Source organism: Diabrotica virgifera, chromosome 8 (genome assembly GCF_917563875.1).
Source record: "Diabrotica virgifera virgifera chromosome 8, PGI_DIABVI_V3a".
In the NCBI taxonomy this organism is placed as follows: Eukaryota; Metazoa; Arthropoda; class Insecta; order Coleoptera; family Chrysomelidae; genus Diabrotica; species Diabrotica virgifera.
This window is the reverse complement of record NC_065450.1, coordinates 183,870,677-183,895,929: the sequence shown is the minus strand read 5'-3', so window position 1 is coordinate 183,895,929 and position 25,253 is coordinate 183,870,677. Positions and strand designations below refer to the sequence as shown.

General features: G+C 35.2%; 1 protein-coding gene across 5 annotated transcripts in view; it reads right to left on the bottom strand.

Moving 5' to 3' along the window:
• LOC114337269 (zinc finger protein 474-like) overlaps positions 1–25,253 on the bottom strand; it is a 296,452-nt gene that overhangs the window by 259,452 nt on the left and 11,747 nt on the right. For all 5 annotated transcript variants that reach the window (XR_007700087.1, XR_007700086.1, XM_050657987.1 and 2 more), the window contains exon 2: positions 4,219–4,766. Coding sequence is in view for 3 of the 5 variants with exons in the window: in XM_050657987.1 (XP_050513944.1) it covers positions 4,219–4,760 (542 nt within the window). In the remaining 2 variants the exon portion in view is untranslated. The remainder of the gene's footprint in view (positions 1–4,218; positions 4,767–25,253) is intronic.

Sequence of the window (25,253 nt, the reverse complement as noted above, 5' to 3'; positions counted from 1 at the left end):
AAATAAAATTTTGTAGCTGAACCATGTTAGCTTGTAACAGTTATATTACTGTTCTACAATGTAAAATCATGTATATGACCTGTCCTATACATTTGTAAAAATGTTTTGAAAGGATCAATAAATATTTCTATTTCTATTTCTATTTCTATTTTATGCAATCCATTGGGATTTTTTAGCATTTTATTAAATTGTATGGTATGTTAAACAGTAAATGGTTAAGTTCAATTAGTTACCACTATAAACAGCCCGGATTAACCGATAATAGTACAAAAGGCCCGGTTTCAGGTAAAATTTATTTTAGGCTTTATTATGGGAGTACCGTCTAGTCAGTGTTAATTGCAAAAGACCAACTCTGTCTACCTCGGTGGCTTATCGCTCCGGGTGGGTCTTAACAATGGGCCAGGTCATATAAATTTAATAATATTTACGACCGCACTTCTTCTTTGAGTGCCTCTCCTATCGGAGATTGGATATCATTAGGGCGATTCTAATTTTATTTACTGCTGTTTTGAACAATTCGTTAGTGGTACAGCCAAACCACTCTCTCAAATTTCTCATCCAGGACATTCTTCTACGGCCTGGATTTCTTCGTCCTTGGATTTTTCCTTGCATTATATTTTGTAGGAATGTGTACTTTTGTCCCCTCATCAGGTGGCCTAAGTATTCAAGTTTTCTCTTTTTTATATTCAGTAGAACTTCTGGCTCGTTATTTATTCTGCGTATTACTTCTTCATTTGTAATTTTATCCACCCAACTTATTCTTAGTATACGGCGGTAGCACCACATCTCAAAACTTTCAAGATTTTTAATATTCCTCTGTTTAAGAGTCCATGGCTCAACACCGTAGAGCAAAGTACTGAATACATAGCATTTTAACATTCTAGTTCGTAGATGAATACTAATATCACGATTACAAAATAATTTTTTCATTTTTATAAAAGTAGACCTGGCAATTTCAATACGTCTTTTTATCTCGTGATTTTGGTCACCTGTTTCATTGATAAGGGTTCCTAAGTATTTGTATTCGTTTACTTTTTCAAGTTGGGTACAGTTTATTGTGATACTAGTGTCATTTATTGGATTCTTACTGAAGGTCATATATTTGGTTTTTTTGACGTTCATCCTTATGCCGTAGTTATTACATATCTCATTCATACTTTCAACCAGATGTTGTAGATCTTGCGCTGTTCTTGCCATTATCACAGTATCGTCAGCATATCGAATGTTATTGATAACTTCTCCATTGACTATTATCCCTTCGTTTGCATATGAGAGAGCTTCTTGGTATATTTGTTCGCTGTAGATATTAAACAAGAGCGGTGACAATATACAACCCTGTCGTACCCCTCTACGTATTTCTATTTCATCCGATGTTTGGTCTTCTTTTTTTATATTAGCTCGCTGATTCCAGTACAGATTTAATATTATTTGTATATCTCTGGTGTCAATGTTCTTACTCTCCAGGATTTCTTTGAGTTTACTGTGGCGAACTTTGTCAAAGGCCTTTTTAAAGTCTATAAAGCAGGCGTGTACCTCTTGGTTAACATCTAGGCATCTCTGTGTTAGAACGTTCAAGGCAAAGACAGCATCCCTTGTACCTAATCCTTTTCTGAATCCCATCTGTGTATCGTTAATATCGATGTCTAGTTTTTGATAGATTCGGTTGTGGATGACTCTAAGAAATATTTTAAGCAGGTGACTCATCAAGGAGATTGTTCGATGATCTGAACATTGCATTGCCTTAGTTTTCTTCGGTATGGTGACAAACGTAGACAGCAACCATTCTTGCGGTATTATACCAGTACTGTATATTGTATTGAATATATGTAATATTATGGTTACGGATTTATCAATCAAAAGCTTCAGCAGTTCTGTAGGGATTTCGTCAGGTCCGTTTGCTTTTCCATTTTTAGCGTTTCTTATTGCGTATTCTACTTCTTCTTTCAATATGTCTGGTCCAGTTGCATTTATTATGCGCACTATATACGACCGCACTAATTGAACTCAAACCATTTACTGTCGAACAAACCATACATACTACTGACTTAGAAGTTGTTTTACTTCGATGTTATAGTCGGAGAGATAGAAGCGGATTTTGTGCGTGATAAGTAATATGGAAAAACTATACGGGGATATGTTGAATTAGTTGTGTACATGACTTTCACCAACGGCCGGAAACCAGAGTTGGGGCCGAGGGTAGTTATAAGGGGTCAAAGTCGCGGATTTTATTATTTTTTTTATGGCGCTCATGATCGAGATACTGCACCAAAATTTGGGAATAAGTAGGTCATGACGTAACTAAGTAAAATCTCTAGGGGCGGAACGCTGCGTGGCAGACAAAGGGGTGGGGGTAGGGGGAAAATAAAAAATATAAAGGGTTTTTTGCGACGTTCGTGATTGAGATAGTAGATCAAAATTTGGGAATAAGTAGATCATGACATTACTAAGTAAAATCTCCAGAGCCGGAAACCAGAGTTGGGGATGAGGGTAGTTATAAGGGGTCAAAGTCGCCGTTTTTATTATTTTTTTGTGACGCTCATGATCGAGAGAGTGCACCAAAATTTGGAAATAAGTAGGGCATGACGTAACTAAGTAAAATCTCCAGGGGTGGACGCTGCGTGGCCGACAAAGGGGTGGGGCAGGGATGAATACAAAAAATATAAGGGGTTTTTTGCGATGTTCGTGATTGAGAGAGTGCACCAAAATTTGGAAATAAGTAGACCATGACATAACTAAGTAAAATCCCTAGAGCCGGAAACCAGAGTTGGGCATGACGGTAGTTATAAGGGGTCAAAATCGCCGTTTTTATTATTTTTTTGTGACGCTCATGATCGAGATAGTGCACCAAAATTTGGGAATAAGTAGGCCATGAGGTAACTAAGTAAAATCTCCAGGGGTGGAACGCTGCGTGGCCGATAAAGGGGTGGGGGTAGGTGTGAATATAAAAAATATAAGGGGTTTTTTGCGACGTGATAGATTGAGATAGTGCACCAAAATTTGGGAATAAGTAGACCATGACTTAGCTAAGTAAAATCCTCAGAGCCGGAAACCAGACTTGGGGATGAGGGTAGTTTTAAGGGGTCAAAGTCGCAGCGTATATTATTTTTTTTTGTGACCCGGCACAACATTTGTCCCCCACGCAGCGTTCAGCCCCTGGAGATTTTACTTAGTAATATCATGATCTACTTATTCCCAAATTTTGGTGCACTATCTCGATCACGAACGGCAAAAAAAACCCCCATATATTTTTATAGTCACCCCTACCTACCACCCCTTTGTACCACAAGCAGCGTTCCGCCCCTGAAGATTTTACTTAGTTACGTCATAACCTACTTACTCCCAAATTTTGGTGCACTATCTCCATCATGAGCGCCACAAAAAAAATAATAAAAACCGCGACTTTTACCCCTTATAACTACCCTCGTCCGCCACTCTGGTTTCCGCCTCTGGGGATATTACTTAGTTATGTCATGGTCTACTTATTCCCAAATTTTGGTGCACTATCTCAATCACGAACGTCGCAAAAAACCCTTTACATTTTTTATATTCATCCCTGCCTCACCCCTTTGTCGGCGACGCAGCGTTCCACTCCTGGAGATTTTACTTAGTTACGTCATGACCTACTTATTCCCAAATTTTGGCGCGCTATTTCGATCATGAGAGACACAAAAAAAAATAATAAAAAACGGAATGTTGACCCCTTATATCTACCTTCCTTCGCCACTCTGGTTTCCGGCTCTGGGGATTTTAATTATTTATGTCATGGTCTACTTATACCCAAATTTTGGTGCAATATCTCAATCACGAACGTCGCAAAAAACCCCTTATATATTTTATATTCACCCCTACCCCCACCTCTTTGTCGGCTACGCAGCGTTGAGCCCCTAGAGATTTTACTTAGGTACGTCATGACCTACTTATTCCCAAATTTTGGTGCACTATCTCGATCATGAGCGTCATAAAAAAAATAATAAGATCCGCGACTTAAAACTAATTCAACAGATGCCCGTATAGTTTTTCCATATTACTTATCACGCACAAAATCCGCTCCCAGCTCTTAGACTATTAACTTCGAGTTTATTTAACTACATGGTATACAGCCAACCTAGGGAACTATCCCTTTTTAGTTTATATTTTTTATTACTATTAGAGCGTATTATTATTATTATTATTATTATTATTATTTATAATAAAAAATACTAAATAAAAGACACTTACCTTATAGTCCTACTACTATTATTATTATTATCATCACAGGTCTTCACAGTCCGTTTTCCATTAATACTTTTTAATTTTGACGCATGCCTTCCTGTCACTCTGACACTTTGCGTACTCTCTTCTTCCTCCCCCATACTTAAGATACTTAAGTCATCAGCATCCTTTGCTTTCTTCTTCTTTTCTATAGCTGGTGGTGGAAGACTTAAAGGCCTGTGTGGTTTTGAATTCTTAGACTTTTTTAAAAGGATTGGTAAACGACATAGGTTTGAAATATTCAAGAATTCCTTCCTTATTTTACTCATGTCGATTTTTCCTATGAGTCGTATGTCTAAAATGGTCGGTTTTTCTAAAGTTGCTGTAAGAGGTCTTTTATTCTCATCTGAGTCTTTTCGTTTCTTGTGAGATGGAAAAGTTTTTGTAAAAAGGTGCAGGCCTGGGTTTTTGGTAGGCATGTCCAGGAGGTTTGGGGAGGCCCGTTCCAACAGATCTGATTCTAGTAAAGGGAGCACCAAGAATGGTCTGGATTTTGGTTTATGCGGCATCAATATCTGAAAAAATATATTTGCGTAAATAGGTAACAGTTGTAATTACATGGAAGTAATAAATTATTTTAAATCTTATAGTACGGGATACGAATATAGGTCGATCTGTACCCATCTGGTTGCCGGATGAAACATTGTTTTTATTAAATTTCATACATAGACAAATATTTCTAGCATGGGTTGCCTATCAAAATCGTGTCATAGCTATCCTTAAGGGTGGGCCGTATGGGTTGAAATCAATATTTCAAGCACATTTTTTTGAAAGTATGGTAGAATTATTTTATTTTAAAATTAAATGGGCATATTCAGTACAATTCATAGAATATTCAAGAATCAATTCAAGGAAAATATTGAAAAATAAGCCAACGGTGGCAAATTTTTAAAGAGACTTCAAAAAACAATGAATTTTACGGTGGACATCAGAACTTATAACTGGATCATGGTAAACAAAAAATTTAAAAAAGATGTTATCAGCTTATTCGTTTTTCGAGGTAACGCTGTCGAGTTTTTTAGTATTATTGACTTTTGACTTTTTGATATCACTCAGAAGTCAAAACAACGAATTTTTTTGCAAAAAGGGTGAAAATCGACATATTTATTATTGTTAAACAAAAAATAAGCATAAAACAAAAATTATCTCGACAGCGTTACCTCAAGGAATCTCTAAATAAAATATATGCAACATTCCAGGTGGGTTGGTCAAGTAGATTTGAGTTGCAATGTCTCCAGCCTTTGAAAAAAGCAGTTTTGAGAAAAACTCGTTTAAAGTATTGTCAACTTTTATTTTCAATTTTTTTTTGTCTGTCAAATCGTAAAGTGATGCAAACCGGAATATATGCTTGAATCGCGGAGTAATTTACAAACAAAAATGGGAACAGCTGTTGACCGTTTCTCACTACACTCAAGTGCGCTGGCGCGAATTTTTTAAATAAGCATAAAATTTAAATTTAAGTATGTTGATTTTCACCCTTTTTGCAAAAAAAATCGTTGTTTTGACTTCTGGGTGATATCAAAAAGTCAAAAGTCGATAAAACTAAAAAATCTCGACAGCGTTACTTCAAAAAACTCATAAGCTAATAAAACACTTTTTATTTTTTGTTTACCATGAGCTAATGATGAGTTCTGATGAGTCCACCGCAAAATTCATTATATTTTGAGGTGCCTTCAAAAATTTGCCACCACATTTGCCACAGGTGTCAATTGTACTGACTATGCCTATTTAATTTAAAAATAAAACAATTCTACCATACTTTAAAAAAATGTGCTTGAAATATTGATTTCAACCCCTACGGCCCCCCCTTAAGGATAGCTATGACACGATTTTGATAGGCAACTCATGCTAGAAATATTTGTCTATGTATCAGATTTAATAAAAACAATGTTTCATCCGGCAAACAGATGGGTACAAATCGGCCTATATTCGGATCTTAGACTATTTATGCCTGGTTGCACCAACAGATCTTAAGCTCCATAGTCCAGAAAGCCACTGCGCATCCGCTAGGAAAAATATTCTAATTCGGATTTTTTGCACAATCTTACTCAAAAAGGACTCCTTTTATCAAATTCGCATGTTGCCAGGACCAAAAGGTGGTCAAAAATTTTTTAAACGTTTTTTTTTTTGTTTTTTTCCTAAAATTATTTTTTTTGCATGGAAAAAAGTTTTTTTAGGTTTCTTGGATCATTCCAAACAGAAAAGGTCTTTAGTGACTTTTCTCTAAAAATGATAGTTTTTGACATATAAGCGATTAAAAAATTGAAAAATTGCGAAATCGGCCATTTTTAACCCTCAAAAACTATGTGAAAAACTGAAAATTTCAATGTTGCCAAGGTAGGTAGATATTCGCTAAACATCTATTGATGAAATCCTGAAGAGTTTTTTGCAATATAATATTCAAAACTCCTTTGTTTTTTAATTGCTAATCAAGCGTGCGCGACACTATTTTCCACCGACAATATGGTGCAAATGAAAGGAATAAATTCGTTATTTCATAAACCGGCGACTTAAAGGAAAAATCCCGAAAAAGGTCGATTTTTATTTTTAAGTTATGATATTGTGGCATATATGGTATACTAGTGACGTCATCCATCTGGGCGTGATGACGTAATCGATGATTTTTTTAAATGAGAATAGGGGTCGTGTGCTAGCTCATTTGAAAGGTTCTTCAATTCTCTATTCAGTAATATAAACATTTACATAATTATTTATACAGGGTGTCCAAAAAATTTTTATTAAATTAAATTATTTGACACAAAAAGAAGTAAAAGGGCACCCTGTAAAAATAATTATGTGAATGTTTACATTACTGAATAAAGAATTGAAGAACCTTTCAAATGAGCTACCACACGACCCCTATTCTCATTTAAAAAAATCATCGATTACGTCATCACGCCCAGACGGATGACGTCACTAGTATACCATATATGCCACAATATTATAACTTAAAAACAAAAATCGACCTGTTTCGGGATTTTTCCTTAAAGTCGCCCGTTTACGAAATAACGAATTTATTCCATTTGCACCATACTGTCGCTGGAAAATAGTGTCGCTCACGCTTGATTAGCAATTAAGAAACAAAGAATTTTTGAATATTGTATTGCAAAAAACTCTTCGGAATTTCATTAATCGATGTTTAAAGAATATCTATCTACCTTGGCAACATTAAAATTTTAAGTTTTTCACATAGTTTTTGAGGGTTAAAAATGGCCGATTCCGCAATTTTTCAATTTTTAATCGCTGATATGTCAAAAACTATCATTTTTAGAGAAAAGTCACTAAAGACCTTTTCTGTTTGGAATGATCCAAAAAACCCAAAAAAACTTTTTTTCATGCAAAAAAAATAATTTTAGGAAAAAAACAAAAAAAAAACGTTTAAAAAATTTTTGACCACGTTTTGGTCATGGCAACATGCAAATTTGTTAAAAGGAGTCCTTTTTGAGTAAGATTGTGCAAAAAATCCGAATTAGAATATTTTTCCTAGCGGATGCGCAGTGGCTTTCTGGACTACCAGCTTAGCTAAGCTCTAGATATAGATAGGGCCTCCTTGAGTATCACTTACGTTGCACCAAAATTTTAGATTCTTACCTTATTATCAATTATATCTATTATTATATTATGGTGTTCCTATTGGAATATATTATAATTATATTATATTAATTCTTATGATATTCTCGACTTAAGCTTAAGATCTGTTGGTGCAACCGGGCATAAAAAACATATAAATTTCATTATCTAAACTTGTGATTATAAATACTACTTTTGTTTTTGCGTGCGGACTACATTATAGGTGAGCATAGGTGAGCACTGATCTGATCAGAGCATTATAGACCCGGCATTTGGATTCCTTGGTAGATATATACCTTAAAAACCCTGCCAAAAATCATCCGTAATAGAATACCTACACGCTAAGCTGGAGATGGATATTAGTGATTCCCAGTTTGGATTTCGGAATGGAGTTGGCACAAGAGAGGCACTATTTTCTTTTAACGTGCTGACCCAAGAATGCTTGGATGCTAAGTATGTACACAGTGTGCTTTACTATGGAGCTGAATCATAACCATTAAACCGAAATGCAATAAATAAGAGGTGTCAGACAGGGTTGTATACTGTCCCCACTGTTATTCAATTTATATTCAGATAGAATATTTAAGGAAGCGCTGCATAATTTGGAAGGGGGTGTGAAAGTTAATGGAATTTTGATAAATACAATCAGATATGCAGACGATACAGTTATTTTAAATGATGATATGAATGGATTACAACACCTTTTAAATGCCATTGACACAGTGGGAAGAGAATTTGGCCTAAACATAAACTGTTCAAAAACAAAATACATGGTATTTAGCCGTTTGGCCCATCAAGATTCACGGTTATATATGTTGATGATCATATAATTCAAAGAGTACCCAGTTTTAAATATCTTGGTTGCCATATTAGTGAACAACTAGATCCAGATAAAGAGATAAAATGTAGAATCGAGATAGCCCGCACGACATTTTTAAGAATGATGTCCTTCTTCTGTAATGATAACTTGCAACTTCAACTTCGAAAGCGCATGATTAAATGTTACATTTGGTCAGTCCTCTTGTATGGTGTCGAAGCATGGACATTAAAAATATCCACCATGAATCGATTGGAGACCTTTGAAATGTGGTCACAGACGTACACTGAAAATACCATGGACGGCTATGCTGACAAATGTGGCAGTCCTTAAGAGAGCAAATGCTGCCCGCGAGCTGCTTGATAACATCAAATACAGAAAGATGGCCTATTTTGGACACGTAGTAAGGGGAGACAGGTATAATATTCTTCAACTTATTATGATGGGTAAAATCGAAGGACGCAGAGGAATTGGAAGAAAGCAGGCCCCTTGGTTGAAGAATATCCGGGAGTGGACAGGAATAAAGAAAGCAGAACAACTATTTAGAATAGCTCGAGACAGAGACAGTTTCGCCATGTTATTCGTCAACGTCAAGGGAACTTGATAGGGCACGTTAAGAAGAAGAAGCAATAAATAGACCCCTGACGCGTTTGAAATGTGAACATTTAGAAGAGTGTTTTTTTTTTTTTTGGAGGTCGTCTGACATATGTCTCCGATGGCACTGCAGCCTCATGGGCTTATTGTGCCAACCATCCTACCTTTTATGTCACCCAATCCACAAGCTTGGTTCCACGTACCAAATTGTATATCCCTAGCATGGGTTGGGTGGCATATTCTGCTGGACTTAATTTTGGTTGTCCATAAATAGCCTGCCTTTTGTGATCCAAAGCCTCACACTCGTACAGTACATGATGTGCTGTTTCAGTTCCTCTATTGCACAGTCTGCTGTTAAGGTTCCCTTCGTACAGCCCAATTCTATTCAGGTGTCCTTTTAGGGCACAGTGACCCGTGAGAAGACCTGTAATTATGCGGAGCTGACTCCTATGTAATTTTATTAGTTCCTCAGCTCTCCGTTTTGAGGGTTCCCTTATTAAGGGCCTCCCGTGTCGCTGACCAGGTACGTTCCCCCAGTATTCCTTGTGTTTGTTTTTGACCCATTCCCTGACTTGTCCCCTAATTATTGTTTTAGGTACTCCTAGAGCAGGTTCTGGGCCAAAATATAAAGTTGATGAACCGTTCCTTGCCAGCTCATCTGCTTTCTCATTACCGTCTATCCCGGTGTGTCCTAGAAGAGTGTTAAGGATTTCGCGGGTAGATAGAGTCACGAATATAGAAATGTGAAGGAGAATAGGCAGAGAGAGGAAAATGGAAAACACAATAAAAGAAAGGAACTTGCAATATCCCGGAAATGTGATGAGAGGCGAAAGATACAACATTTTGATAATCCAAGGAAAATAGAGGGTAGGAGAAGCTAGGAAGGAGACACGTTTCCTAGTTGAAGAACCTGAGAATGATTTGGTTGCATCTCAAGGCAACTGTTCACAGCAGCTGCCTCGAAGGTCAGAATAGCCATGATGATTGCCAACTTTCGTCGCGGAGATGGCACTTAAAGAAGGTAAATATATCAGATGTCTCAAAAGTCCATTGTACGCTCGATTTGTTTGATAGATTTTGCGCTGAATGTATGTCTTTGCCATGTTGTCTCTATTTTTTAGAGATCCTAGGTGTGTAAATTCTGAGACATTTTGTATATATTCCCCTTTCATTCTGATAATTCGGGTCACTTCTGACCTACTATTGATTGGCATGTACTTGATTTTATCAAAGTTTACCTCTAGTACCATCTTGGTGGCGGATCTTTCTATGCAGAAGAATGACTCCAGCGTTTTATGCCGCGTGCGACCTGTGTGCATTTCAAATTCTTAATATGCGACAACTCATTGAGAAAGCACGAGAATTCAAAATTCCGATGATCATCTGCTTTCTGGATTATCAGAAGGCATTTGACTGTGTAGACTGGACAGTTTTGTGGAAAGTTCTACATGAGATGGGGGTTCCTGATCATCTGTCAGCTCTGGTGAAAAGCCTATATGAGAACAGTGAAACCAGAATAAGAATTGAAAACCATAAGTCCGATCCTTTTAAAATAGGTAGAGTCCGACAAGGATGTATTCTATCTCCAAGTCTTTTTAATTTCTATGGGGAATATATAATGAGAAAAGCACTCGACAAATGAAATGGCGGTATTTCTATCGCAGGAAAGAAGATCTCAAATCTTAGATATGCAGATGATACAACATTAATAACTGCATCCCAAGAAGAAATATCCAGCCTGCTGCAGCCGAAAGCAATAGATGTGGTCTCAATATCAATAAACAAAAAACAAAAATTATGATAGTAGATTATTCAAATTCACTTCAGACAACAGTTTGAAGTGGTTAACGAGTTCAATTATCTAGAATCCTACATCCCTAATACAGGATCTTGTGAAACAGAAATACGTAGGAGAATAGGCATGGCCAAAAACGCTATGAGTCGATTATCGAAAATCTGGAAAGATCGCTCCTTGTCGAAGAACACCAAAATAAGATTAGTACATGCCTTAATTTTTCCCATATTTAATTACGGATCCGAAACATGGACAATGAAATCGGACGACAGAAAAATGATTGACGCCTTTGAAATGTGGTGCTGGAGAAGAATGCTTCGGATCTCATGGACGGAACACAACAAATCACTTAATCCTCCAAGAGCTTAATATTCAGACTCGACTTTCCTCTATTTTGCCTCTCCACCGTTTTAAAATTTTTCGGCCATATTGCAAGAAGAAGTGATGATAATCTTGAGAGACTTATAATTTCGGGAAACGTTGAAGGGCGCAGAAGTAGAGGTCGCTCACCTACTCGATGGACGGATCAAGTACAGAAAGCCAGTGGAAAAACATTCTCTGAATCCATGAGGGAAGCTCAGGACAGAAGCCGATGGAAAGAGATAGTTGCTCGTATTATAGGGAATCACGACACTCAGCCATGAGGAAACGACTGAGGAGGAGGAGCGACCTGTATATTTACATCATCTGCATATGCCATAGTTTGTACGTTTGTGTTTACTATTGTAGAGTAGAATAGAGTAGAGTAAATTTTTATTTGCATAAATTTTTAACATAATTGAGCAAATAACGTCACATTACTAACAATCACATATTAAAAAATATTACTAATAATCACATATTAAAAAGATATATTAACAATACACTAAAATATACAAACAATACAAATTACATATATGCTGATCAAGGCTGATAGGCCAGGTACTCCACCACAGTATACGGCTCAATGTTAACCAGGTGTTGAAAAACCGTTTTTTTTAAAGCTTTATAGCTTGTTTCCCGTTGAATGTCAGATGGTAGACTATTGTAAAATTTAACGCACGCATACAAAGGACTTCTCTCTGTTAGGGACAATCTGTGAAGTGGAATATTCAAATTAAGGCTTCTCGTGTTATATTCATGATTTGGTAGCAGGTGATAAAATAAAGTAAAATTTTTAAAGAGAAACATAATACATTCATATATATAGATAGTTGAGAAAGTAAGTATATTGAGTGATTTGAATCGGCCTCTACAGGATTCTTTTGCCTTTAGTCCTAGGATCACCCTGACTGCCTTTTTTTGGACTATGAAGACAGTTAAGCTATCCACCGAAGCACCCCAGAAGACTATTCCAAATCGCATAAGAGAATAAAAGTTTGCATAATATACCGATAGTAAGATTCCCTGGTCTAGATAGTTTTTCAAAACTCTTAATGAGTAGCAGGCTCTATTTAGTTTTTTTGTCGCATTTTTTATTTGTTCTCCCCAATTCAAGTTCTGGTCAATATGAAGACCAAGAAACTTAACTGATCTAGAAGGTTCTGTGTTTTTATTGTGCCCCTTATATTTGTGTTTGAGTCTCTTATAATGGATTCTATTGCCAGATTTAATAGAATACAAGACAGTGCGTCTTCTTGTCTGAGGCCGGTGTTTGTCAAGAACGCGTTTATCAAATTTCCTTGGATTTTCACCATAAATTCTGTGTTTATAACATGATGCCTTTGTATAGCAGGTCACGATGTACTCTCATATGCAGTGCTGAAATCTACAAAGAGTACAAAGAATTGATTAATTTCAACATTAAATTAATGGAAGTTCTCTAAGATTTGTCTTAATAGAAAATTTTGGTCTGTTGTAGAACTTTGTCTGCAGAAGCTACACTGAAAGTTTCTGCGTACGGTTGTAGTCTTTGGTACTAGATCTTATTTGACAATATCTTATATATTACCTTTAGCAGGGTAATACCTCGGTAGTTGTCACATTTTTGAATATTGGGACTATAACTCAGAGACGCCATTGATCTGGTATTTGTGTCTGATTCTAGTAAGCATTTTACGTAATACTTCATTAAGCTTTCAACGTCATGCTTAATTAACTCTGATGTTATGTTGTCTGAAACTGGTGATTTTCTGTTGGGATAACTTTGGGGTAGTTTAGGATGTTGGATAAACAAGACACTAAATCCGGTGAAGAAATTAAAACTCGTATAGAAATTGCAAGAAGAGCATTTATGAAACTTAGATTTATTCTAAGCTATTCTCAGATGAACTTACAATTAAAAATGAAGTTCCTAAAATGATATGTGTATCCACTATTACCATAATATGGATGTGAAACCTGTATCATGAAGGTTAACATGATAAACAAATTAGAAGCCTTCCAGATGTGGTTATATCGTAGAATGCTCAGAATATCATGGGTTTAACGCATTTCAAACACAGACGTCTTAAACAGAGTAGGTCAAGGCGAAGGTGACTTAATGAAGATGATAAAAAGGTAAAACTTGAATATCTGAGGTATATAATGAGAGGTAGCAGGTACAGGATACTGCAGTTAATACACAACGGAAATATCGATGTAAAAAGAGGAATTTGTAGGAATAAATATTACTACATATAATATTAATATATAATAATAATAGTAAAACTCCGAAACCTTCGTCAATCGTCTGGCTTATGAGCAGATGAATTATTACCTGCCGCGCAAGATCGAGAAAGATATCGGCAAATTGTTATGGAAGCCACCTACGCCTAAAAATTGGGCACGGAAGGAGAAGAATAAGTTCGTACAAAATGACCCACTATTTTAATTACGTTTCCTTAAACAAAATAGTAGGGGAGGAAAGTATGCTAAATTTGCAGTTACTCGAGCGTTATGGGGACCTATTGGGTTGTGAAGAGTAGATCCTAAAGCAACAAAAAGTTAAGTTAAGTTTTCCATAAAGTGAGAGACTTTGCATTTTTTAATTTATTTTCCATTTCCAACAATCATTTTTTCCGAGTATAGCGCCATCTATCCATAATTCGAAAAAATGACTTGAATAAAAGTTACTTATTTTTACGTAAGGAATCCAAATCTGCAATAAAAAATGGGGGCTCCTATTTAAAATTTTAAAGTAACCCCCCACTCCACCGCCGTGGGGGATCGTGTTTGGTGTAATTAGATAAATTTTGAAAAATATTGAAGACGAGTATTTTTCAGTTTTTCCCCCAATTTCAGTTTTTCCAATTTACCCCCACCCCTCTCCGTGGGGGTTCGTGTATGGCATCATTCGATAGATTTTTGAAAAATATTGGACACGCATTTTTTAGTTTTTCGATATGACATTCATTTCTCGAAATATTCGCTTTTTTGGTGAAATTCTGTGACTCGTCCATATCCTTACGCCCCGATCAAATAGTCAGATTTTTTAAATATACACTGTTTTGCATGTACTTAACTTACCTTATCTTAATCTAACAATTTCGAGTTTTTCTAAGGATAGATTTTTTCCGATCCCCTTAACGAACTCCCCTGTATTAAGAGCCAATATATGGTAGAGGTACATTTACAGGGTACAAGGGTTCTCCCCATGTGATAATCTGACGCGCTCGAGTAACTGCAAAAATCCCCACTTGGGCTCCCCTACCATAATGTTCTCCAATATTTGGGAATTTAAATGAATGTGTTCATACTGTATCGATCTATCGATGGTTGGTTTTACTATAAGAAAATATATACAATTTCACGTTTGGATAGGCTTTCAACGAAGTTATTGTGAATACTCATTGGATTATTAATTATATACTTTTTTAACTTTAAGGTATATCCATGCCAACAATTCAGGATTTCCGCTTAATTAATGTTTTTAATAACACACTGAAACTTACCACACCAGTGGGTAATAGATAATCATAAATACTTAATAGTTGTAAGTAAAAATTAAGAATAATAGTAGGGGAGGAAAGTATGCTAAATTTGCAGTTATTCGAACGTTATGATGGGGACCTATTGGGTTGTGAAGAGTAGGTCCTAAAACCAAAAAAAGTTAAATTAAGTTTTCCATAAAGTGGGGAGACTTTTTCCGATTATAGCGCCATCTATCCATAATTCGAAAAAATGTCTCAAATAAAAGTTACTTGTTTTTACGTAAGGAATCCAAATCTGCAATAAAAAATGGGGGCTCCTAGTTAAGATTTTAAAGTAGTCCCCCACCTCACCTCCGTGGGGAGTCGTGTTTGGTGTCATTCGATAGAATTTTCAAAAATATTCAATACGTGTATTTTGCAGTTTTTCGATCTGACGTTCATTTCGCGAAATATTTCATTTTTTAGTGAAACTATCAAACTATGTTACTCGCCCATTTCCTTACGCCCCGCTTATATCGTCAGATTTTTGAAATGTACACTGTTTTGCATGTACTTAACTTACCTTATCTTAATCTGACGATTTCGAGTATTTCTAAGGATAGATTTTTTCTTTCGAACTCCCTTAACGAAATCCTCTGTATTAAGAGTCAATATGGTAGAGGTACATTTACAGGGTACAAGGTTTCTCCACATGTGATATTCTGACGCGCTCGAGTAACTGCAAAAATCCCCGTTCATTTCGTAAAAATTTTCATTTCGCGAAATATCGCGGGGTTCGTATTTAAAATTTTAAATTTACCCCCCACCCCTCTCCGTGGGGGTCTGTTTGGTATCATTCGATAGATTTTTGAAAAATATTGAACACGTATTTTTTAGTTTTTCGATCTGACGTTAATTTCGCGAAATATTCTCTTTTTTTGTGAAATTTTGTGACTCGTCCATTTCCTTACGCCCCGATCTAATCGTCAGATTTTTTAAATATACACTGTTTTGCATGTACTTAACTTACCTTATCTTAATCTGACCATTTCAAGTTTTTCTAAGGATAGATTTTTTTCGGACCCCCCTTAACGAACTCCCCTGTATTAAGAGCCAATATAAATATGGTAGAGGTACATTTACAGGGTACAAGGTTTCTCCCCATGTGATAATCTGACGCGCTCCTGTAACTGCAAAAATCCCCGCTTGGGCTCCCATACCATAAAATAAAAACGTTTAAATGTGTAAATTTCCAAAAAAAAATGATAAATCCCAACTTTTTGTACAAATTTCTATATTATATAAATTTCAGTTGTGCCTGCTGTATAATTATAGTTTTTCTTTAACATTACCCAAAATACTTGGCGTAATATAAAACTAGAAGACTAAGAACTTCTATGTATACAGATCAGGTTTTGATATCTTTAAATTACTCTAAAAAGGATAATTTTAGATGTATATTCAAATGCTGGAAATTGGTAAACTCCAATTCTATTATATCCTTTTGTCTTGAAAACTCTGTTTGTAACTACTTATTTGGTTATGCGATAGAGTCATACGTAAGTCTTTTAATATTGCTCTGCTCATGAATATTAAGTATATATAATATACTAAGGATTTCCACAGTTTTCACTGTATTCCTTTACTCAACCGTGCTATCTAGTTCTTTCTGTCTTGCCAGTCCCCTTCCTGTAGATTTCTTCTTTCCATTGTTTCGTCCACGTGATCTCTGAATTATCTTCGGGTCTGATTCTCTTCCTTCTTCCTATCGGGCTCCAGTCTGTTATCCCGCTTATCCAACGATTTTGGTCTGCTCTTCTGACATGTCTGTACCACGTTAATCTCTTCTGTTCTATGTAGTCTATTATATCTGAGTTCATTCCGATTCTTTTATTAATCTCTGTTATGAATTCTATCTCTTCTTGTTATGTACTCTGAAGCTTCTCCTTAGGAATTTCATATTTGTTGTTCTTATTTTGTTTTTGGTTTTCTTATTTATTGTCCAATTTTCACACTCATAAGTGAGCATACTTCTTGTCATGGTGCTATATACAGGGTGAGGGTATACAGGGTACAGCTACTTACTCTTGAGCGGAATTCATATTTTTTGACATACCTTGTATACTTTCCATAGAATTTGATATCTGATGGTTAAATCTTATGTTTTAGACAATGCAGAGCTTTTTATGAATAACTTTTTTTCGTAAAATTATTATTAAAAAAGTTTTCTATATGGTTTTAACTTACAGGGACGTACCGTATATACAGGGTGAGCCAGATAACGGGCCTATTAGAAATATCTCGAGAACTAAAGGCAACAGAATCATGAAAATCGGAATACAGGGGTTTTGAAGGATGATCTATTACATGAAAATATTTTCATCTCTTTGCAACTTCCGGTTATACCGGAAGTTGCTTATAACTTCGTTTTTTTAAATGGGACACCCTATATATTTTTACATTTTTGGATTCTCTTCGATGTCTTCTTTCTTAAAATATGAGGTTTTGTAATATTATACAGGGTATTTTAAAAGATAATTACGTTTTTTTATTAATTTCGTAGCAAAATTAACACCCTGTAGAATTGTAGTAGTTTGACATCTAAAACTCTACTTACATTCAAATGATTTTTAATGTACTCTACTATTGTTAAGAATCATTAGTATAGCTAAATTTTTAATTTTAGTATACAGGGTTGGTCGAAACTCGGAATGAGTATTTTCTGAGTTTTCTTAAATGGAACACCCTGTATTTTAGTATTGTAATGAAATGATATTTTATGGTACTTTTTTATTTCTTAAGCATTCCCTATACCTAACTGCTTTAATTTGTGCTTAATTGTTAATCGCACCAACAATCTTAACTAAGTAGGTATTTCGATAGCTAAACCATTATTGGTAATTTTAAGGACCAGTCTGGATTAATATGTATTTATTTCTGAAAAATTATTTGGGATTGAGTATTTTCACGGCCAACCTAATAAAATTTTACGTATTTTTTGTTGCAATTAATGTTTAGCTTGAATCACCAATAACTCACAAATTAAAGCAGTTAGGTATAGGGAATGCTTAAGAAATAAAAAAGTACTATAAAATATCATTTCACTGCAATACAAAAATACAGGGTGTTCCATTTAAGAAAACTCAGAAAATACTCATTCCGAGTTTCGACCAACCCTGTATACTAAAATTAAAAATTTAGCTATACTAATGATTCTTAACAATAGTAGAGTATATTAAAAATCATTTGAATGTAAGTAGAGTTTTAGATGTCAAACTACTACAATTCTACAGGGTGTGAATATTGCTACGAAATTAATAAAAAACGTAATTATCTTTTAAAATACCCTGTATAATATTACAAAACCTTATATTTTAAGAAAGAAGACATCGATGAGAATCCAAAAATGTAAAAATATACAGGGTGTCCCTTTAAAAAAACGAAGTTATAAGCAACTTCCGGTATAACCGGAAGTTGCAAAGAGATGAAAATATTTTCATTTAATAGATCATCCTTCAAAACCCCTTTATTCCAATTTTCATGATTCTGTTGCCTTTAGTTCTCGAGATATTTCTAATAGGCCAGTTATCTGCCTCACCCTATATTATATTCGTCTTTTTGCTTTTATACTGATGTTCTTATCCCACAGTACTGGGTTCAATCTTCGTATGCAGTCTGTTGTTTGCCCTAGTCTATTTTTTATATGTTTTTCAGTTGTTTCTTTGTTTGAAATTACGAAGCCTAAATACTTGTACTTGTCTGCTCCTTTGATTTGTTTAGCTTCATCTATTTTCAGCTGTTTTATTTCTGTATTCTCCGGTGTTAGGTAAACAGTTTTCTTTAGGTTGATTTCCATCCCATCCTTGGTATATTCCTGTTCCAGTTTTCTCATCATAAAACTGAGGCCATCTTCGTCTCGTGCGATCACTCTTTGGTCGTCAGAAAAACTTAGGATATATAGGTATTCATTTCTTACTGGTATACCCATTTCTTCGCACTTTCTGTTCCATGATTTCAGGGTTTTTTCCAGAAATGTTTTGAACAGGGTCGGAGATGTGGAGCAGCTCTCTGGTAGTCCCTTGTCGCCTTAAATGGACTGCATATTCTATTGCCCGACTGCATATTGAGGATATGAGTATTTTAGTAATTGGTGGTTGGTGTGAAACATCTAACACGGCGTGGTTAGAGGCAAGAGACAATGGTAGAACATATTAATTATTTTATTACACGGGAGACAAAAATTAAAACGCTTTAGAAAGAGATACCGATATGATCCCCAACAGGATATGCAAATACTATGCAGAGACTTTAATAATACCAAAATAGTCAATGAAAACGCTTTAGAAAGAGACACCGATATGATCCCCAACAAGATATGCAATGTACTATGCAGAGACTTTAATATGTAATACCAAAAGAGTCAAAGGACATACCCTACAATATCCATTAGGTAAACATAGTATATACAGTATATCCAATGACAATGGTAAAAGACTTATAGAAATAGCAGTAAGCAAGGAAAATATAGCTAACAATTCAACTGATATCAGAACAGAAAGAGAAATATAGGAGATAGTAAAATCATACAAATAAGTATGTGTATATCTTACTTATGTATGGTTTGAAAAAGACTATTTATAGGCGCGTTTTCAAGCTACGTCTTATTGTATGTTTTGTATGTCATGCAAAACGTACGACAAAACGTACGTTTTGTCCAGTGTATAATGTGGCACGTAAACAGCAAAACGTACGTCTTGTCGACACACAAAACGTACAATAAGACGTAGCGTGAAAACAGCAAAACGTACGTCTTGTCGAATTGAAAAAATTAAATCCGCTTATTCAAAAAACGTACGTTTTGTCGTACGTTTTGCATGACACACAAAACGTACAATAAGACGTAGCGTGAAAACGACCCTTAAGATATACTTGCTAATGGTCGTTTTCACGCTACATTTTACGTTTTGTGTATCATGCAAAACGTACGACAAAACGTACGTTTTGTGAATAAGCGGATTTAATTTTTTCGATTCGACAAGATGTACGTTTTGCTGTTTTTACGCTACGTCTTATTGTACGTTTTGTGTGTCATGCAAAACGTACGACAAAACGTACGTTTTGTAAATAAGCGGAGGACAAATCCTATCACATAAAACGTACAATAAGAAGTAGCGTGAAAACGAGCCTTTAGAACTATTTTAGTTACGAATTGTAATCTTTTATCATTGTGAGTGGACCTTTACCGAAAACCTGAAAATGCACATTAAATTGTAGGGTCCGAAACCGGTCCTGTAGTCCTTTTGACTCAATAAAACAGAAGTCTGAATTTTATTTCTACAACCCATTTAAAATAGACTCGCACATTCATAGAAGCTAGGACAAATAATCCCCGGACAAATAATCCCGGACAAAAAATCCCCACAAATTATCACTGAACAAAAAATACCCGGAAAAACAATCCCCACAAAAAATCTCCGCAAATAATCCCCACAAATCAGTGGCGGCCGGTCAGGGTCGGCAGGGTCGGCAGTGCCGACCCACACATTTATATAGATAGATTTTTTTAATATTTGTATCTGTGAAGTAAAAAAAATCTGTCAGATAATACAGACTAAATTTTATTCATGGTTTTTAAAAGGATTTGATCAATCCGAGCGTTAAGTGATCTCTGCGCATAACAGACTTCTCAAAAAATGAATGATCCGAGCCATTTATCTGACTTTTCGGCTAGCCGTACCCAACGCATCGGTAGCTAACGATTTACACGTAAAACTCAACGAAATAACCAGTCGATGAGCAAGCGAACGTACATTCTCTCCGTAGGCAGGTACGGCATACGGCATATTTAAATCTGCCGGTCGGTAGTGCATCGCCAGATCGCATTGGCAGAAATTGTCAAAAATAATCACGCCGTTTTACGTCGTTTAATTGATATTGTAATTTTTTTGAGTTGTCAGGAATTATCATTTAGTGGACATGATGGATCGTAGCATTTGTTAAAAATCAAAGTAATTATAGAGAAAATAATAAAATTGTTTTAGAAATATTTACTTTCTGATTCGAAGTGTATTCGTAATACAGAATGAACTAATACATATAATCAAATAGTTACATTTTGAATAACGTTATTGAATCTGAGATTTAGAAAACCATTTGCTTTTCGCTGGAAGTAGATGAAACTTGTGATTATCATGTCATTCACAATTATCAATTATTGTTGTTACTTAGTTACGTGGTAATATTTATGAGAGGTTTTTAGGTTTTAGAAACGTGAGTAAAAGCAATACGGCAGAATATATTTTTGATGTTTTAAAGAAATTTTTTAAAATTTTTTGATATCAAAAATAAATTGGTAGGGCAAACTGAGGCAATCTTATGACGGCGTTGCTGTGATGTGTGGTGAATTGCATGGTCTCTAGGCAAAAGTTAAAACTACATATTGCATCACAAACTTTATTTACTCACTATTATGCGCATATAATGAATTTAGTTTTGCATCATACGTGTAAAAAAAATAAAGAATATCGTCTTTTCTTGCCAGTTTAGCTCACCTAAACGGATTACTGCTTTAGAACAAATTTGTTTCGAAAAAAAGCAAACAGTTTGTCAGACGCGATGAAATTTTAAATCTCGGTTAGTTTTATCTAAGCAGATTATCTCTGATAGTTTTAGTATATGTAGCAGATTTTCGTGAACAGCTTTTAGAAGTTTTTGATTTTATTATCGAAGGCGACGATTTTGAAATTGGCGATACCTCGATCCGTGAAGCAATCGGTTTGAGAACTTTCTTTTAAATTTAAATTCTTTTAAATATTTTTAAGACAGATTTTGTCCAAGATATTCATTATTGTTCAAAATCAGTCAACTGACACTATTTATTCAAAAAATAGAATACGAAAGCTGGTGCAAAATCTCAGAGATTTTCGTAATGATAGTAGTTTCCAATATATACGCAGTGACATTTTGGATTCGCTTGATATTTCCGAACCATTCCAAAAAAAGACAACAACATGATACATATCTCGAAAAACGAATAGGTATATCTTGAAATTTTGGATACCTACTAATATATGCAAATAGATAAGTACTCGTTTTTCGAATTTTAAAGATTTGCAAATTTTTGACTTCTTTGACGATTCAAAATTTAAAAGTTATCTTCGCCAAAGAATTTCCAAATTTATTATAACAAGTTAGGTACTTAAAAATTATGCCAATCCAAATATTTTCAGACAGTGGGATAAGTTACAAAATATGTATGTATAATTCTATGTAGTAAGTACTGCAATTCATTATAACAAACTGTTCATCAATTATCTTATCACCACTACCACCAATTTCTGCCTCAAATAAACGGGATTTATCTTGTCTCAAAAGAATCAACACGTATGGTCGAAACACCATGAAACAAGAGAGAATGTCAAGTACATCAAATAAAAAAAAACAAAAAACAACAAAATCTCCTATGATGATTTAAGCCTTTTAAATGAAAGAAGTGAAATAAGTATATTAAAGTGTGTAAATGTATTTTAAATTTCCTTAGCTAAGCGCATTCGACATAAAAGTCATCTTCAGAGCTAATGGTCAATATATAAAAAGTACCGGCTACTTAGGATTGTATTTGCTTGCATCGCATTAAGAAATTTGGAAGTCTGGTCATCTGTACAACTCCGGCTGATGAAAGTTATGTTTAAATTTTTAATTTTTCTTTAGTAAAACAATAAGAACAACCACTGAGACGATACATACATATAAAATGTTGTCATGGTACAGGTTTTACCCAACCATTTTTGAGTGATAAGAGCTGGCGACTTCTCTTATCACTCAAAAATGGTTGGGTAAAACCTGTACTATGACAAAATTTTATATGTATGTATCGTCTCAGTGGTTGTTCTTATTGTTTTACTAAAGAAAAATTAAAAATTTAAACATAACTTTCATCAGCCGGAGTTGTACAGATGACCAGACTTCCAAATTTCTTAATGCGATGCAAGCAAATACAATCCTAAGTAGCCGGTACTTTTTATATATTGACCATTAGCTCTGAAGATGACTTTTATGTCGAAAGCGCTTAGCTAAGGAAATTTAAAATACATTTACACACTTTAATATACATCTTTCACTTCTTTCCTTTATTTCAAGTGTGTACAAAACCTATCAGTCTTTCAACCCCTTAAGCCTTTTAGTTTGATGGCATACCTATATGAGGAGACAAAAAAACCTTGCCGACCCTGTCTCCAAGGCCACGAGCCGCCACTGCCACAAATAATCCCCGGGCAAATAATTTCCGGACAAAAAATCCACATAAAAAATTCCGGACAAATAATCCCCACAAATTTTTTGGACAAAATATCCCCCCAAAAAATCCCGTACAAAAAATCCCCAAGAAATATTTGCTGCCGAGTAGTTCTCTAAAAGTTTTCCCGTGCATGCAATCGACGCAAATGCTTTTCAGCCTCAGTGCATGAGAGGTATAGCAATCGCCATGAAACCGCTTTTCGGCACGAAAATAATGATTAGCAGTTAAAATTAAGCATGAATTGTAATTTCGATTAACAAATTTCGAATTCCAATTGTGAGATTTTTCAAAAATCGTGGAAGATATGGGGAATGAGTTATGGCTGTGGGAATCATGTTGTAATTATTCGCTTAAATCTTTTGCTCACTGTGCTTTGAATAACTCTGTTCAAAACATTGCCTATTCGTAATAATAATTGCTGGTCGTGAAAACGATAAGTAATCTTTTAGATTCGTCTTTTAGAAAACGTAATTATTGAGGATCTGTGTATCCATGAAAATTTTTTGCGCTATTACGAATGTTTAGCTTTGTTATGAAAACGCAGAACACGGGTTTTTGAAATAGCTTTTGAAAGCGTTTGAAGCAGGTTTTTGAAATGTTGCTTGCATTGAATTGAAACTGATGACTAAATATTTTTCGAAGGGTCACGCCGAAGAAATAATTGGTGACTACCAGTGTGATTTCAGGCCTGAAAAATCCACTTTTCGACCGAATAAATTTGGTAATCGAAATTACAATGCATGCTTAAACGTAATAGGTCTGGATCCCGCGTATGAAAAAAAAGTTGATTAATAGCAAGCTGAAAATTTGTTAATAGTTTAAGGGTGTCTAGTCGGACAAACTTTCATATATGGGAACACTGGAACAGGGGAAGTTTTAATTGTGGAACAGGTTAAAAATTTGGAACGGTCAGACCACGAAAACGGTTCATTTATTTTGTCCGACAGAATAGACTTAAACTCTCCGAACAGAGATTAAACTCTCATGCAAAAATCAGACTGCTATTTATCACCAAATGGGCGTTTTAATGAGTGGAACATGTAGAATATGGCAAATGACAGGAATTATGACAGGTGATAAATAGCAGTCTGATTTTTTCATGAGAGTTTATTCTCTATTCGGAGAGTTTAAGTCTATTCTGTCGGACAAAATAAATGAGCCGTTTTCGTGGTCTGACCGTTCCAAATTTTTAACCTGTTCCACAATTAAAACTGCCCCTGTTGTAATGTTCCCATATATCAAAGTTTATCCGACTAGACACCCTTAAGCTATTAACAAATTTTCAGCTTGCTATTAATCAACTTTTTTTTCATACGCGGGATCCAGATCTATAAATTATTGCTAATTATTAGGTTTGTTCTAGCAAACAGTCAAACTAGTCAGAAACCGTCAGCAAACAGTTGGTCAGTGAGAGAACATAATACAGTCACCAGTGCTATCCCCTCTACTCGCGCAGGTCCACTATTCGCTGATGGTTTCAAACCGTTTGAAACTGATGCTAGAAAAAACCTATTATTTTCGTGCCGAAAAAGCGGTTTCATGGCGATTGCTATAACTATCGTGCACTGAGGCTGAAAAACATTTACGTCAATTCGATTACATTCACGGGAAAACTTTTAGAAAAACATTCGGCAGCACATATTTCTTGGAAATTTTTTGTCCGAGATTTTTTGTGGGGATATTTTGTCAAAAAAAAATTTGTGGGGATTATTTGTCCGGAATTTTTTGTGGGGATTTTTTGTCCGGGGATTATTAGTGGGGGATTATTATTTCTTGTCTGATTATATTTGTCCGGAGATTATTTGTCCGAACCCCCATTCTTACTTTGTTAAAAATTTATTTCGTCTATGTTGGATTTTCGTGTGAATTCGTCGTTAAGATATTTGACTTTTTAATTTTTTCGATCTCATATATTTTCGTAACTCCAATTCCAAATTGAATGTATTGGTCAAAAATGAATAACTATTTTCAATTTCGTTGCAAAACTAAAATACAGCCGCACCATATTCTAGTCCAGTCAGAGAGTGCAGCAAGCACCTCTAACGGTTTCGAAACTTATTAGTCTCTAATCAGGAGGCACATATGCTGCTCTCTCTGGTCCAACCAAAACAAACCCTAGCG